This window comes from Biomphalaria glabrata, chromosome 6, assembly GCF_947242115.1.
Source record: "Biomphalaria glabrata chromosome 6, xgBioGlab47.1, whole genome shotgun sequence".
NCBI classification, from domain to species: domain Eukaryota; kingdom Metazoa; phylum Mollusca; class Gastropoda; family Planorbidae; genus Biomphalaria; species Biomphalaria glabrata.
In genome coordinates, this window is record NC_074716.1 from 52173259 (window position 1) to 52190332 (window position 17074).

General features: G+C 34.9%; 1 protein-coding gene across 1 annotated transcript; it reads left to right on the forward strand.

The window, feature by feature from the left end:
* Positions 1-207: 207 nt before the first annotated feature.
* Positions 208-16631, forward strand: LOC106061322 (sialate O-acetylesterase-like). The gene is made up of 10 exons (XM_056033559.1): positions 208-368; positions 5454-5599; positions 6473-6706; positions 7783-7921; positions 9359-9560; positions 10556-10680; positions 11715-11851; positions 12824-12978; positions 14005-14191; positions 16112-16631. Exons 1-10 carry the CDS (start codon positions 269-271, stop codon positions 16376-16378), a joined length of 1692 nt encoding a protein of 563 aa, XP_055889534.1. The 5' UTR covers positions 208-268; the 3' UTR covers positions 16379-16631.
* The last annotated feature ends 443 nt before the right edge of the window (positions 16632-17074 follow it).

Consider the following 17074-nt stretch of genomic DNA (forward strand, 5'->3'; position numbering starts at 1 on the left):
AACATATAGGCCTAAGATAGAAAGTTGGTAACAATCAAAGTTGACAAGAGCTTGTGATCGTCTGATAATAGCTGGGTCGCCAATATAACACTTTCTAATTATCGTATACTTATCACAGACTTATCTTAGATGCCGATAATTACATGGACACGTTAAAAAAGGGGTGAATTTATTTTTGGTATCCAATGGATCAGGGGCCATTTAATATTGTCAAAACATTGGAGGCCTATATTAAGTGTCAACACTGGCCAGACTTTTCAATGTTTTCATGCCAGGAGTTAACATGTATCGGTATCTAGGAGTTCTGTGCGTGCTGGCTGTAGCATCGCGAGCTGCTAACATTCGACACATGAGCGTACAGGACAAAAGTATATTTTTTTAAAAGTGTAGTCTTTACTTTCATTTATTGCAAATATTTTTTTAAAAGTGTAGTCTTTACTTTCATTTATTGCAAATATTTTTTTAAAAGTGTAGTCTTTACTTTCATTTATTGCAAATATTTTTTTAAAAGTGTAGTCTTTACTTTCATTTATTGCAAATATTTTTTTAAAAGTGTAGTCTTTACTTTCATTTATTGCAAATATTTTTTTAAAAGTGTAGTCTTTACTTTCATTTATTGCAAATATTTTTTTAAAAGTGTAGTCTTTACTTTCATTTATTGCAAATATTTTTTTAAGTGTAGTCTTTACTTTCATTTATTGCAAATATTTTTTCTAAGTGAAGTCATTATTTTCATTTATTGCAAATATTTTTTCTAAGTGAAGTCTTTACTTTCATTTATTGCAAATATTTTTTTAAGTGTAGTCTTTACTTTCATTTATTGCAAATATTTTTTCTAAGTGAAGTCATTACTTTCATTTATTGCAAAATATTTTTTTTTTTAAGTGTAGTCATTACTTTCATTTATTGCAAATTTTTTTTTAAAGTGTAGTCATTACTTTCATTTATTGCAAATATTTTTTTTTTAAAGTGTAGTCATTACTTTCATTTATTGCAAAATATTTTTTTTTTTTAAGTGTAGTCTTTACTTTCATTTATTGCAAATATTTTTTTAAGTGTAGTCTTTACTTTCATTTATTGCAAATATTTTTTTTTAAAGTGTAGTCATTACTTTCATTTATTGCAAATATTTTTTCTAAGTGAAGTCATTATTTTTTATTTATTGCAAATATTTTTTCTAAGTGAAGTCATTATTTTCATTTATTGCAAATATTTTTTCTAAGTGAAGTCATTATTATCATTTATTGCAAATATTTTTTTCTAAGTGAAGTCATTACTTTCATTTATTGCAAATATTTTTTCTAAGTGAAGTCATTATTTTTTATTTATTGCAAATATTTTTTCTAAGTGAAGTCATTATTTTTCATTTATTGCAAATATTTTTTCTAAGTGAAGTCATTATTTTTTATTTATTGCAAATATTTTTTCTAAGTGAAGTCATTATTTTCATTTATTGCAAATATTTTTTCTAAGTGAAGTCATTATTTTTTATTTATTGCAAATATTTTTTCTAAGTGAAGTCATTATTTTCATTTATTGCAAATATTTTTTCTAAGTGAAGTCATTATTTTTCATTTATTGCAAATATTTTTTCTAAGTGAAGTCATTATTTTTTATTTATTGCAAATATTTTTTCTAAGTGAAGTCATTATTTTTTATTTATTGCAAATATTTTTTCTAAGTGAAGTCATTATTTTTTATTTATTGCAAATATTTTTTCTAAGTGAAGTCATTATTTTCATTTATTGCAAATATTTTTTCTAAGTGAAGTCATTATTTTTCATTTATTGCAAATATTTTTTCTAAGTGAAGTCATTATTTTTCATTTATTGCAAATATTTTTTCTAAGTGAAGTCATTATTTTTCATTTATTGCAAATATTTTTTCTAAGTGAAGTCATTATTTTTTATTTATTGCAAATATTTTTTCTAAGTGAAGTCATTATTTTTTATTTATTGCAAATATTTTTTCTAAGTGAAGTCATTATTTTTCATTTATTGCAAATATTTTTTCTAAGTGAAGTCATTATTTTTTATTTATTGCAAATATTTTTTCTAAGTGAAGTCATTATTTTTTATTTATTGCAAATATTTTTTCTAAGTGAAGTCATTATTTTTTATTTATTGCAAATATTTTTTCTAAGTGAAGTCATTATTTTTTATTTATTGCAAATATTTTTTCTAAGTGAAGTCATTATTTTCATTTATTGCAAATATTTTTTCTAAGTGAAGTCATTATTTTTCATTTATTGCAAATATTTTTTCTAAGTGAAGTCATTATTTTTTATTTATTGCAAATATTTTTTCTAAGTGAAGTCATTATTTTTCATTTATTGCAAATATTTTTTCTAAGTGAAGTCATTATTTTTTATTTATTGCAAATATTTTTTCTAAGTGAAGTCATTATTTTTCATTTATTGCAAATATTTTTTCTAAGTGAAGTCATTATTTTTCATTTATTGCAAATATTTTTTCTAAGTGAAGTCATTATTTTTTATTTATTGCAAATATTTTTTCTAAGTGAAGTCATTATTTTTCATTTATTGCAAATATTTTTTCTAAGTGAAGTCATTATTTTTCATTTATTGCAAATATTTTTTCTAAGTGAAGTCATTATTTTTCATTTATTGCAAATATTTTTTCTAAGTGAAGTCATTATTTTTTATTTATTGCAAATATTTTTTCTAAGTGAAGTCATTATTTTTCATTTATTGCAAATATTTTTTCTAAGTGAAGTCATTATTTTTTATTTATTGCAAATATTTTTTCTAAGTGAAGTCATTATTTTTCATTTATTGCAAATATTTTTTCTAAGTGAAGTCATTATTTTTTATTTATTGCAAATATTTTTTCTAAGTGAAGTCATTATTTTTTATTTATTGCAAATATTTTTTCTAAGTGAAGTCATTATTTTTCATTTATTGCAAATATTTTTTCTAAGTGAAGTCATTATTTTTCATTTATTGCAAATATTTTTTCTAAGTGAAGTCATTATTTTTTATTTATTGCAAATATTTTTTCTAAGTGAAGTCATTATTTTTTATTTATTGCAAATATTTTTTCTAAGTGAAGTCATTATTTTTTATTTATTGCAAATATTTTTTCTAAGTGAAGTCATTATTTTTTATTTATTGCAAATATTTTTTCTAAGTGAAGTCATTATTTTCATTTATTGCAAATATTTTTTCTAAGTGAAGTCATTATTATCATTTATTGCAAATATTTTTTTCTAAGTGAAGTCATTACTTTCATTTATTGCAAATATTTTTTCTAAGTGAAGTCATTATTTTTTATTTATTGCAAATATTTTTTCTAAGTGAAGTCATTATTTTTTATTTATTGCAAATAATTTTTTTTAAGTGTAGTCATTATTTTTTATTTATTGCAAATAATTGCAATGCTTAATAGTTTTTCGCCTACCTCACAAATTCATTAGCACTTTTTTGGTTTTATGTATCTAGGTATATTTTCTGGCTCTTAAAGGGATTTTGAAAAGATTTCTTTCGATTTTATTTTGTTAACACAAACAGCTGTGCAGTCTGAAGAAGATGTGTATAGATCTAGGTCTAGTTTGAGCGCTTAATCATAGTACACATTACATCGGTTTTAGAGTTTAGCAAGACTTTTTGTGATTGACTTCTTTAACTGGTACACTTTATCTCGTTTAGCTAACCTTTCTGACCAGACGATACACACTTTGTTTGATTTCCTTTTTTTCCCGTTAATAGACTAAATGGCTGGCTTGTTTTCCATGCTCTATTTATTGACAATGAAATATGAGAAATCAGTGTTGACTGAGTATCGACGTGTTGACTGAGTATCGACGTGTTGGCTGAGTATCGACGTGTTGACTGAGTATCGACGTGTTGACTGAGTATCGACGTGTTGACTGAGTATCGACGTGTTGGCTGAGTATCGACGTGTTGACTGAGTATCGACGTGTTGGCTGAGTATCGACGTGTTGGCTGAGTATCGACGTGTTGACTGAGTATCGACGTGTTGACTGAGTATCGACGAGTTGGCTGAGTATCGACGTGTTGACTGAGTATCGACGTGTTGGCTGAGTATCGACGTGTTGACTGAGTATCGACGTGTTGGCTGAGTATCGACGTGTTGACTGGGTATCGACGTGTTGACTGAGTATCGACGTGTTGACTGAGTATCGACGTGTTGGCTGAGTATCGACGTGTTGACTGAGTATCGACGTGTTGACTGAGTATCGACGTGTTGACTGAGTATCGACGTGTTGACTGAGTATCGACGAGTTGACTGAGTGTCTACGTGTTGACTGAGTATCGACGTGTTGACTGAGTATCGACGTGTTGACTGAGTATCGACGTGTTGACTGAGTATCGACGTGTTGACTGAGTATCGACGTGTTGACTGAGTATCGACGTGTTGACTGAGTATCGACGTGTTGGCTGAATATCGACGTGTTGACTGAGTATCGACGTGTTGACTGAGTATCGACGTGTTGACTAAGTATCGACGTGTTGACTGAGTATCGACGTGTTGACTGAGTATCGACGTGTTAGCTGAGTATCGACGTGTTGACTGAGTATCGACGTGTTGACTGAGTATCGACGTGTTGACTAAGTATCGACGTGTTGACTGAGTATCGACGTGTTGACTGAGTATCGACGTGTTGGCTGAGTATCGACGTGTTGACTGAGTATCGACGTGTTGAAATTTTGTTTGTCTTATAAGTTTTGGACGTTCTTCTGAAATTTAGATTATTACGCTCTGAAATAAAACTCTTGCAAGACGTCAGGGGATGGAAACTGGGTAGGATTTGAGCTCTGGACCATCGTAGCGATACGACTAGACAGTCATGTATAAGTTTAACGTGAACACTAGGGAAATGCAGACCAAAGAAAAAAAAAACAAGTACCGAAGACCAAATTGGAAAGGAAGAAATGTAGACCAAATTTTGAAACTCAGAATTCCACAGAATTAGCGTTATGTTTTGTGTTATAGAAGAGGGCGGTGTCAATCTCTAACTTTTTAACTCAAAACTTCCTTTGCTGCGCTGAGGCAAGGGATGGTTGAACATTCGAAGCTCACCTTACCGGTATCTTGTGAGTCTTGATGTAAGGTTGAACATTCGAAGCTGACCTTACCGGTATCTCGTGAGTCTTGATGTAAGGTTTAACATTCAAAGCTGACCTTACCGGTATCTTGTGAGTCTTGATGTAAGGTTTGACATTTAAATCTCACCTTACCGGTATCTTGTGAGTCTTGATGTAAGGTTTAACATTGAAATCTCACCTTACCGGTATCTTGTGAGACTTGGTGTAAGGTTTAACATTTATAGCTGATCTTGCCGGTATCTTGTGAGTCTTGATGTGACTATACGTTAATGAATCCATGTATTAAGTTGATTTCCGAAATATGAATATTTAACTCCAAGTTTTTTTCCAAAAATTGAGTGGTATTGTTTTTATTTTCCCTCAGCAGACGATCAGCATGTCGAAAATCTGAAAGCAACAACCTTCGCTTTTAACAAAGTCTTCCAAGATCACATGGTCTTACAGAAGGCTCCACAGAGAGCAAACATCTTCGGATTTTCTCCTAATGTTGGCCAGAAGGTCACCCTTGAGGTAAGTTTAATTGATAGCAGGCTTGAGCACTGACTTCCAACGTCGCAACCTGTGGGCATGGTAGGACAATGGCTCGTTGCCACGTTGTACAAACCTGTGACGTGGCAACGAGATATTAGTCTCCACTGCCCACAGGTTGTGACGTTGCAGGCTAGTGTTCAGGCCTTCTATGACTATAGGTCTAGGTCAAACAGACGCAAACTTAATCTTACAAAGTCATACGCTTATACAATAATACCTTAAACATACAACATCTTTAACAATATATATATATATATATATATATATATATATATATATATATTTATATATATATTGGTATATATATATATATATATATATATATATATATATATATATATATTCTTGTGTGCAGACTAAATTAGATAAGAAGTATATATATATTTATTATAATGCAGTTATATCCTATAATACATAATATACTACTCCATAAACAGTCGAATCCGGTTTATTTTACCACCGGTTAATTGGACTAGCAGCGGTTCTCAACCTTTTAAGCTCGGCGACCCTTTTTTACAATCCCCCACTTTGCCGCGACCCCCCCCCCCCCACACACATACAGCAATAGAAGAACAGACAATAACAATCCATATTTTCGATATTATTAGGCGACCTCTGGCAAATCGTTAATCGACCCCCAAGGGGGTCGCGATCCACAGGTTGAGAACCCCTGGACTAGCCGTTTATTCGGTGCAGTCGGATCTGGTTAATCGATCCAGCTGATTAGTAGAACCAAAAAAAAATCGATCACGTCCCGATGTGGTTCAATAAGTCGTAATCGATAGTATTTTATGGCTGTGATATAGCTATAATATAGAATAAGTAAAAGGATTTAATTATTTTTTTCCACAGCTGGTAACAGTGCCGGCTACGAGGACCTCCAGCTATGAAACGACTGTACAGCCGGGTCAAGGACCAGCCGCCGGCATTGGAGTCTGGAACTTTGTCCTTGACCCCTTCGCCGCTGGTGTCACCGTGAACATCAAGGTAGACTCTGCGGGTAGCACGCTGACCATCAATGACGTCATCTTTGGGGATGTGTGGATCTGTTCTGGACAGTCCAACATGCAGATGACAGTCAGCATGGTACGTCAGGCTAAACAAATTTTCATACCCTTGACTAAATTGTTTCTCCTGTATAATTTTAGCCGTAGCTCATTTAGGCCAATTAGGCACATGGTCAACTGCAACAGATTAACCCTTTGACTTTCACTAACTGCAAGTAGTGGCCAAAAGTTTGATGATATCCATTGAATAGTGAGATCTCTCAAAGAGTTAAATTTGTAAAACTTTGTAAATGCTAACTTCTGTAGGAACCTACACTTGGACCTGTGGCTGGACAATAACTTAATTGGGTCAACAAATTATCACAAACAAAATATAAAAAAAATACGTATTAAAAACAAACATGTCCCTCAATACTGCAAGAGTTATTTCCCTTATTATATCAAGCATAATTAATTAATGACCACTATCTAATTAACTAATTGGTCATTTTTTAAAATTGATTCATGTTTTGATAGGGATTGTGTATTTTAAATTGATCCGAGAATGGGAAGTGGGCTGAATAGCGTGTTCAAAATTTGTACCGGACAGACAGACAGAGTGAGTTGATATAATCCTTGTACAAATATGCAAACACATTTTGATAACTTATCTGTTTGGATAACAATAACAGTAAAGTCGCCCCTTGCAGAACTTCTGAACTGTGGGGGCAGATGACGGTTATCGAGGGTTTCGTGTGGTCAGCACAACGACCAACCGCCATTACTTCCCGAAGGTATGTCAGGTACCCATTAGAGTTGGGTAGACAGGGGCGCCCTGAACATCCCGAAGTCTTAACTTTCAGTCTTCACCTGGATTTGAACTCTAGACCCCTTGGTTTGGAAGCCAAGCTCCTTACCACTCAGCCACCAAGCCCTTGTTGGTTAAAGAGCAATGACTAAATAAATTATTGTTATAAACCTGGTGGTGGCACAAATGGGGGTAGTGGTATGTGTGTGTTGTGGGAGGAAGCGAGTATAGTTAGCGAAGAAATAAACTGGGGAGGGGGTGAGATGGGCGGTTTGTGGAAAGGGGGAGGGAGAATAAAAACTCCGATTTAGGTTTTAGAGAATTTAGGTATTTATAATTGTGTCATTCTTGGTTTTTTCTTACCATAGATCTTAGGAGCTGCAGACGAGATAGCCAATGCCTACAAATATCCCAACATTCGATTGATGACCATTGATTTGATCGATGCCCCGACTCCCCAGTATGACCTCATTAAACTGGAGGAGAATTGGTCCAAGCCTGCTAACGGTAAAGTCTGTACTACAACTCAGAATTACATCAACAAATGTTTTCGCCACTTACAGAATAAAATTATAAATTCGCTTTTTAATTTTAGAACTTAGAACAGCACAATGAGAGAAAGAACCTGCCCTAGCTTATTATATAAGGAATAGTCTTTAGTCTTTTGTCTTTCTGCCTACAGCTGCGTAGCTAGGAGAATAGCAATCATTTGGGGGACGGGGGGGGGCTTGACTTCTTTAGGGTCCCCTGCATTTTGCGTAATATTTAATGTAAAAAACAACACTCAAATGGGGGTTCGGGGGGAATTGCAAAATTCTCCCCCTCCCTCCCACACCCTAGCTACGCATCTGACTATTTTATTATGTCGTTTTTTTTTTTAATTACTGCTACTTAACTTGGTAGCCGCCTAGGATCTCTAGTTAATGGGGGTCCTTGCAGGAAAAAAAAATGCGATAGAAAATGTCGAATCTTTGATTTAATCTCAAACGTAGAAAGTTCGATGGCTCTACGCCTTCCAGCCTAGCTCTAAGTCTCTACTATAACTTAGTTGTTTTTTTTTTAAACAAATTTTTAGATCTACCTGTTATATAGGTTTTTAATTAATTAAAATTGCGTATTTTTTTCTGTTTTTTTTTTTTTTTTTTTTCTACTTCCTTTGGGGAAACCTAATGCACTGTTCACTGTTTTATTCAGGGTCTTTAATTACTTAAGACCGGCCCTGATTTTTACTAATAGTGAGATTGTTCTCAAATACTCAATGGCAGCTTTTGTTTTAGCAACGTTGTTTTAATTTTTCCTAAACTTCTCATTTTTGCTAAACTTCTCATTTTTCCTAATCATCTCATTTTTGCTAAACTTCTCATTTTTGCTAAACTTCTCATTTTTCCTAAACATCTCATTTTTCCTAAACATCTCATTTTTGCTAAACTTCTCATTTTTCCTAATCATCTCATTTTGCTAAACTTCTCATTTTTGCTAAACTTCTCATTTTTCCTAATCATCTCATTTTTGCTAAACTTCTCATTTTTGCTAAACTTCTCATTTTTGCTAAACATCTCATTTTTGCTAAACATCTCATTTTTGCTAAACATCTCATTTTTCCTAAACATCTCATTTTTCCTAAACATCTCATTTTTCCTAAACATCTCATTTTTCCTAAACATCTCATTTTTCCTAAACATCTCATTTTTGCTAAACATCTCATTTTTCCTAAACATCTCATTTTTCCTAAACATCTCATTTTTCCTAAACATCTCATTTTTCCTAAACATCTCATTTTTCCTAAACTTCTCATTTTTCCTAAACATCTCACTTTTCCTAAACATCTCATTTTTCCTAAACATCTCTTTTTTCCTAAACATCTCATTTTTGCTAAACTTCTCATTTTGGCTAAATTTCATAAATAATCTTTGTGATTGAAAGTTTGTATTTTGTCTTCCCCAGACACTGTGGGACACTGGGACTGGAGTTACTTCTCCGCGGTCTGTTGGCTATTCGGTAAGGAGGTTCACCTTGCCAGGAACTACCCCATCGGACTGATCTCCACCAACTGGGGAGGCACTCCTATTAAGGCTTGGTCCTCCCCTGAAGCTTTGGCCACCTGTGGGGTCACTGATTACTTCCCTAATGCTGGAGTTCTAGGCAGGCAAGTATCTCGGAATGTTAAAACTTATATCAAGTCTTTCTGTCTGTCAGGTACAGTTTTTGTACAGGTTATTTCTCCCACACCAAATCTCGCATCAAGTTGAAATTTTGCAGCTATTTCTTGTACCTGACAAAGAATAAATAATTTTTAAAAAAGCAAGCAATTAGCTACTTAATTTTTGGTGATTAATTATTTTGTTTGGTATGGAACAAAGGAAAGAAATTGTACTTTATTGATTTGGCGGTATAAGCTGAATAAACCCCCTTTGTGTAGAGGCATCGCTAAATAGTTTGAAACCAACAACAAATAGCTTTGAAACCTCCTTTTTCATCAGCACTTCGTTGGCACAGTGGTTAGTGTATTGACTTCAGGAGGCTTGGGCCCTCGAGCTCGAATTCCACTGGTAAAATCTTTTTGTTTTTAAATAAAACACATTTAAAAAGCTTTCACGGTAACATTTACACAAATACTTCCCTTCTTCCCTCCCCTTTCCCAACGGGTCCAGACAAGTGAAAGGTATAAAAAAATTAAACTGTGTTAAAGAAAAACAATTGGTACAAATATTTCTAATCGCAAAGGTCTATTATTGTTGGTCTAGAAGTCTAGATCTATTACAATTAATTACAATGACTGATCCAAACTAATTAAGGTAAATTCTTCATTCATCTACTTCACAAAGAGATTTAACTCTTTCTCTCCGTAATTATTTACCACATTCTGATGGAATCAACATTTGTATCGTCGGTTAGGAGAGAAAGAGTTAAGTCAACCTATCTTTCTGCTGCTACCTGGGTCCCTCCGTTGCTACCTGTGTCCCTCCTTTGCTACATGGGTCCCTCCATTGCTACATGGGTCCCTTCGTTGTTACCTGGGTCCCTACGTTGCTGCCTGTGTCCCTTCTTTGCTACACGGATAAGCCACGCTGCTCCTTGTCAATTGAAAGAGATGCAGCGTATATAAGCATATAAAAATATTGACTCCTTCTCTGTTTTCAGCTACCTTCCAAAGCCAGACTTTGGTAACCGATTCAATGCAGTGCCTGAGAACAACTCTGTGGTCTGGAATTCTATGATCTATCCAATACTTGGCATGACACTCTATGGAGCTATATGGTACCAAGGTCAGATCTTTCTTTCAACTATTTATCCTTCTGGAGAGGAGTAAGGGGGGGGGGGTGAGAAGATTTCCGTACACAGCTCACCTCGAGCGGGATTCGAACTCAATCGCCTTGATAGATTTAAGCCACTTTGTCACAGCTCACAAAATGTTTAGCCTACATAATATTTGGGTTGGGGCATTATGATCCCAAGGTGTGACCTTTGTTTAAGAAGTACATTATATTTGGAGCAAGATGATCCCAAAGTGTCACCTTTGTTTAACATATGTTATATCAGGACCTTTGTTTAGCATATGTTATATCCGGACCTTTGTTTAACATATGTAATATCGGGACCTTTGTTTAACATGTTATATCGGGACCTTTGTTTAACATATGTTATATCAGGACCTTTGTTTAACATATGTAATATCGGGACCTTTGTTTAATATATGTTATATCTGGGCCTTTGTTTAACATATGTTATATCAAGACCTAAATTTACTTCATCTGAAAGCATTGCAAACAAAGATCCAGATGCTTATGTATAAAATACAGAGTTTTTAATATTTTCATGAGAAGTATTAGTACACAAACACTCACACAGGAGAGTTTCATTGACATCAACACATCCACAAACAAGATATTAACTTTCATAAAAGAAGACGACGTTTTAAAATGTACACGCACACACACGCTAATAAGATATATTTAAAATTGCATAGCTCAAGAGAGACCAATCGTCATAGCAGGCCTTAACACTGACCTGTGACGTGGAAACCTGTGGTCATTGTCTGTCTGTCTGGTACAATAGCTCATTGCCACGTTACAGGTCATATTGGCCTTGACCCAAGTCCCATCTGAAGGTTCCACAATGGTTAGTACCACTACTACGGTTGGATCGTGTCATATAGTTAGCGCGAAGTCATCCGGCCCTGGGCCCGCTATAAGAATGGTTCTCAGACTCTAGAAATGTTTTAAAACTGATAATACTTTGTCCGTCAACCGAGCAAAGGAATTTGAATTGATGTCTCACCAAAGGCGTATCTCTTCTTCAGGGGAGTCCGACGCATGGGGTGTTAGGATGCCAATCTACAACTGTACATTCCCGACTATGATCAAAGACTGGCGGAAAAATTTCAACAAGTTTTCAAACGGTCAAACAAGTGCCTCGTTCCCGTTTGGATTTGTCCAGGTAAATAGCACGACGCTATGCGCACAATTATTTTGTAAAACATAGAACAGATATGTATATATTGACCTCCTTCAGTCGTAGAACGACTACGGTTCATCTGGTAGAGCACTTTTTCATGTGACTGTAGAGCTTTATTCTGGAGGGTGTTCAGCGATTCCGTGAAGTGTTTTATGCAAACAAAATAAACGGAGGTAACTCTCAAATAACGTAATGGTATAGTACAGTCGAAAGGCCAACAATAGAAGATAGTCGACGCTGATAGCGAATGTTGAACAAGACGTTTAATAATAACGAAGGGAACTGTCGAATGTCGTCAAGCTAAATCTCTACGTCCATTTCGCTTTTCTTCCTCAATTCCTAGTTTTGTATTTACTTCTCGCGTCATTGTCTTTGAGTCAAAAGTTCACCTATTTACCGAACTCTAATAGCACTAGGGAAGAAGGAGTATTTGTACAAATTTGTCCTAGCATATGGGACGAGGAACGTGCCTTTATCTTTGTGTCTTTCAGAGTATTTTATTAAATTTTGTTTTTGTATTTGAAGATTATGGTTCAGTGTTTTATGTATAATTGCTACTTTACTTTTGAGCCTTCTGTCCTGAAGGCTTTCTAAATTTAGTGATTTTACTAGAGGTGTTACTCTAGTCAAATGTGAATATTGGTTTGTTATGAATCTCACTGCTCTATCTTGTGTCTGTTCCAGTTTCTTAATGTTTTCTTGAGTTGAGGGGTCCCAAACAGAGGATGCATATCAGAGGATCAGTAATACATATTTTTGTGTTGAGCACATGTTAGGACATGCTGTTAAAAGCTTACGGAGCACTCATGGAACCTGAAGATTAGATTCAGAATGCAAACTACATTATTGTTGATTATTTAGAAGTTTTGAATTAAGAATTAAAAAAAAATTAAAATTTTACACTTTGAATGTTATAAGTTTAAACAAATTTATGAATACCATTTTTTTTTCTAGTTGGCACCGTATCTTCGAAATGGACCCAAAGAAGGATTTTCTGACATCCGTTGGCACCAGACGGCAGACAGAGGTTATGTTCCCAATCCAGACATGCCAAGTGTCTTCATGGCTGTCACTATCGACTTGCCAGATTTCAATTCGACCTATGACCCGTGAGTATGCAGTTTAAAAATGTGCCTCGTGACTCTAGTCCAACCAATGGCTGTTCAGGACATAGATATATAAGATATATAAACGTTATGTAGGCCTACTATTAACTTATGTATTACAGACTTTATTTAAATAAAGAAGATATTTACGCCCAAAGCATTTCATGTGTCAATCTAGCAACTTACTTTACTTTTTATTTGGCTGTCCTAAAGTAGTGTAGATAGTCAGGTGTGCAGCTGTCCTATTTCTTGAAGATATTAGTCAAATTATTACATTTAGAGACACTTCAGGATAGAACAATAAAATGTAAAGTAGCTATAATACATAAAACACTAAACCATAGACCACAAATGTAAAAACAAAAGCTACTCAGAAAGACACAAAGATAAAGGCACATTTCTTATTCCATATGCAAAGACAAAGTTATACAAGTGCTTCTTCTTTCCTAGTGCCTGTAGAGCATGGAATGTGTTGCCTGGATGAGCCAGGAAAATCAACGACTTGACAGAGTTTGTCACTGACTAACATGTATGACCAGATTGACACATGAAATATGTAGGATGTAATTATCTTCAATTTTTCTCCTTGATGTAATATTTTTATTTTATAAGATTAAAATTTGGTCCATAGTGCTGCATTAAATACAGTGGCGTAGCTAGGGTGGGGGAAGCAGAGGGGACAATTTGAAAATCACCCCGAGCCCCCACCTGTGGTGGGCCCCTTAATGAGTGTTTTTTTTTTTTTTACATTAAATATTAAATATCACGCAAAATGCAGGTGCCCCCAAAGTGGTCAAGCCCGCCCCCCGGGCCCTCAAATGATGGAAAATTCATAATTACGCCTCTGATTAAATATCCAATATGTATTCATCATTCACTGTTTAAGCCCTTAGCTTCACACCTGTTTTTCTTTTGAAACATAGCATATAATCCCCCACCCCCCTTTTTTTTCCCCACCTCACACGCACACTTGTTGTGTTAGATCAAATGTAACAAAATTTGAACACAAATTTTTATCTCGAATGCCAGAATTCACCCAAGACATAAGAAAGAAATTGGAACCAGGCTCAGGATTGCGGCCATGTCAGTCGCGTATCAACAAAGCGGCATATTTCAAGGGCCACTACCCACTGGCTCTAGTCTCACGTCTGCTGGTCTACTTGTGGATTACGGAAGCGTCTGGACGATAGAGGTCCGCGTCAACGACGGATTCGAGGTAAGAGTTGAAAAGACCTCTAACCCTGAAGAGCTAAATACAGGCTAAGATAAGCTCATTTAACCCTATACACCCGCAGAAAGAAACGTCTCGTTTCTAAGGTTAAAGAGTGTAGATCTAGGTCCTCACTACTGCCAGTCAAAGGTAACACCACCCACTCTGTTGTAGCTAGACCTATATGCTAGCAGACACACATTTAGTGTTAATCTACCAAACCTGAAGGTCTGTGATAAAAACTTTGCCAGAAATTCGGTTTCTTACAAAGTCTAAATCAACTCTGTCTGTCTGGTACAAATCTTGAACACATTATATTCCCTACTTCACATTCTCGAATTAAGTTGAAACTTTCTACAATTATTCATTGTCGATGACATAACACGAATCAATCGAAAAATTAAACAATTATTTCATTGCTTAGTGTTAGCTAATTAAATTTGTTTTACATAGAGAAGGGAAGACAAATCTTGCAGTATTGAGAAAATGTGCCAGCAATTGTGTGGTTCTTTCTCTTATATACGTTTTTCATTTTAAATTAAAGTATTATGTTATATTTTTCTTTTTTTTTTTTCCTTTCTCTCACGCCTTTGCTGCGTTCTTAGATTGAAACGGGTGAAACGGGAGATAACCCCGCCAATCTATACCTAGTAATGTTTTATGCATTATATCCCTTTAAATTCTATGAGCGTGGTCGACCCAAAATAGAGCGAAGGCTTTGCTAAAAGCGACCCCGTTCACCAATGCGACATAGTACTTGACTATTTGTGTACGTTGGCTCATGTGTGTGACAGGTCAACACGGCCTGCGTGACGTAATAACTTGACGTCCCAGACATTTCTCGCCTCACACTCACGAGCTCTTGGTGAATTGTGTTAGTTGTAGTGCACAGTTCTAGTTTATATTCAGCCCAATGTGTATTCGTTTTAGCCGAGTAGGGGGAATCTTTATATCCACCTAAACTTTTCCATTCTGACTCAGTTGTCTGGCCTTGAGGCTAGGCCTCATAAAAAAATCGTAATATTAGTATAAATAGTCCATAAATAGCAATAGAAGAGTCAAAAGTAAAGTAGTAAAGTAGTAGTAAAAAAACAATAGGTGCCAGTACTCATTGATAATTTGCCTAACTTTTAATTACCAATGAATAAATAATAAACATTAAAATACAAGAAAAATAATAATTTTTCCCCACATTGAAAAAGGTGCCGGTACGCCGTACCGGTGCGTACCGTCACAAAAAAAGCGCTGGTAATAATACATAAAACGCTAAAGCATAATCATCAAATACAAAATAAAAATACTCAGAAAGACACACAGATAAAGGCAAAATCCTCATTTCATATGCTAGGACAAATTTGTACAAGTGCTCCTTCTTCCCTAGTGCTATTAGAGCATGGAATGGGTTGCCTGAGCTAGCCAGGAAAACCAGCGACTTAGCTGAATTTAGGTCATTGTTTAATATGCATGACTAAGTGCATGACGCCTAGGACATAATCATCTTCTTTTTTGAAGTAACGTCTGTATTTTATAAGATAAGACGTAATCATCTTCTTTTTTTTTTTTTTCAAGTAACGTCTGTAGTATATAAGATAAGAACACATTTCTAACAGCAGACGTTTATTTTCTACTGAGAGTGAAATAGCGTTCCTATTTTTTTGTATTACTTCGAGCCCATCCGATTCTAATTTTATCTGAGCGATGTCAACTCCATTACCGGACAGTCTAACATACCAACTTATACCAACTTGTCCTGCCAAAAATAGACATGTTTTAGTGATTACATTGAGCTGAAATAGAAAATGTTTTCACTTGTAAGGAGACTTGAACAAAAAACAACTATTTAAATCTTTGGTCCAATGCAATATAAAAAATCATTTGCAATTTAAATTTTCCAGACTGTAGTCTCAGAATTTTTCATCTTTACAGGTGCAGTGTACCACAGCTGGTAACTGGGTGGCTACCACTATAGTGGCCCACACGCCGACCACAGTTACCCTCAAATCGGACGTCTGCAGCGCCGGAACGAAAATCAATGGCTTGCGCTACGCCTGGTCGCAGTCCCCGTGTGAGCTGTACCAGTGTCCAGTGTATGAGACGTCACTAGGCCTTCCAGCTCCTCCATTCGTGTCATACGCTGATTTTGACAGTTTGGGCAATCCTTACTTTACATTTGACAAGCCCACACATGTTTAATGGTCTTATTTAGACTGGTCTAATGTACAATCGTCTAATGTACAATAGTCTAATGTATACTGGTCTAATGTTTAATGGTTTAATGTAAACTGGTCTAATGTATAATGATCTCATGTATAATGGTCTAATGTACAGTGGTCTAATGTAAAATGGTCTAACGTATAATGGTCTCATGTTTTTTTCTTCTTAAAATCATGTCATAGCGACCTACAATAAATCGATTTCCTTCAATAAAAATATTAGCACTTTTTAACTATTACTGGCGTGTAAATTTAATTGCAAATATTTTATTTGTGGGCGGTACGAGTTTACACGTTTAACTATGATATTCCCACAGGCAGTCCCTGCAACTGAGTTGGTGCCAACAGGGCCGGCCTTTGGTAACTGGAGGTCCTATGCGAAGTGAATAGGGTGGCCCCCAAATAAAATAGAAAACCAAAAAATTAAGACCGAAAAATATGCAATAAATTAAAAACCTTCCGGTATCTATATGTGTATGTAAATCAACCAATAAGCTAAATTCAAATAGCGTCGATAACATCAATGTGCTTCACAGACGATTCATGATCACCAGACTAGAAATAACGTTTCGACATTTCACCAAAAGGAAGAAACAATGGTCTTCTAACATATGCAGTCTGACAAATAGATCTAAACATTCGCGAAAAAAACTTGAATCATGATAGAGACAGAGCT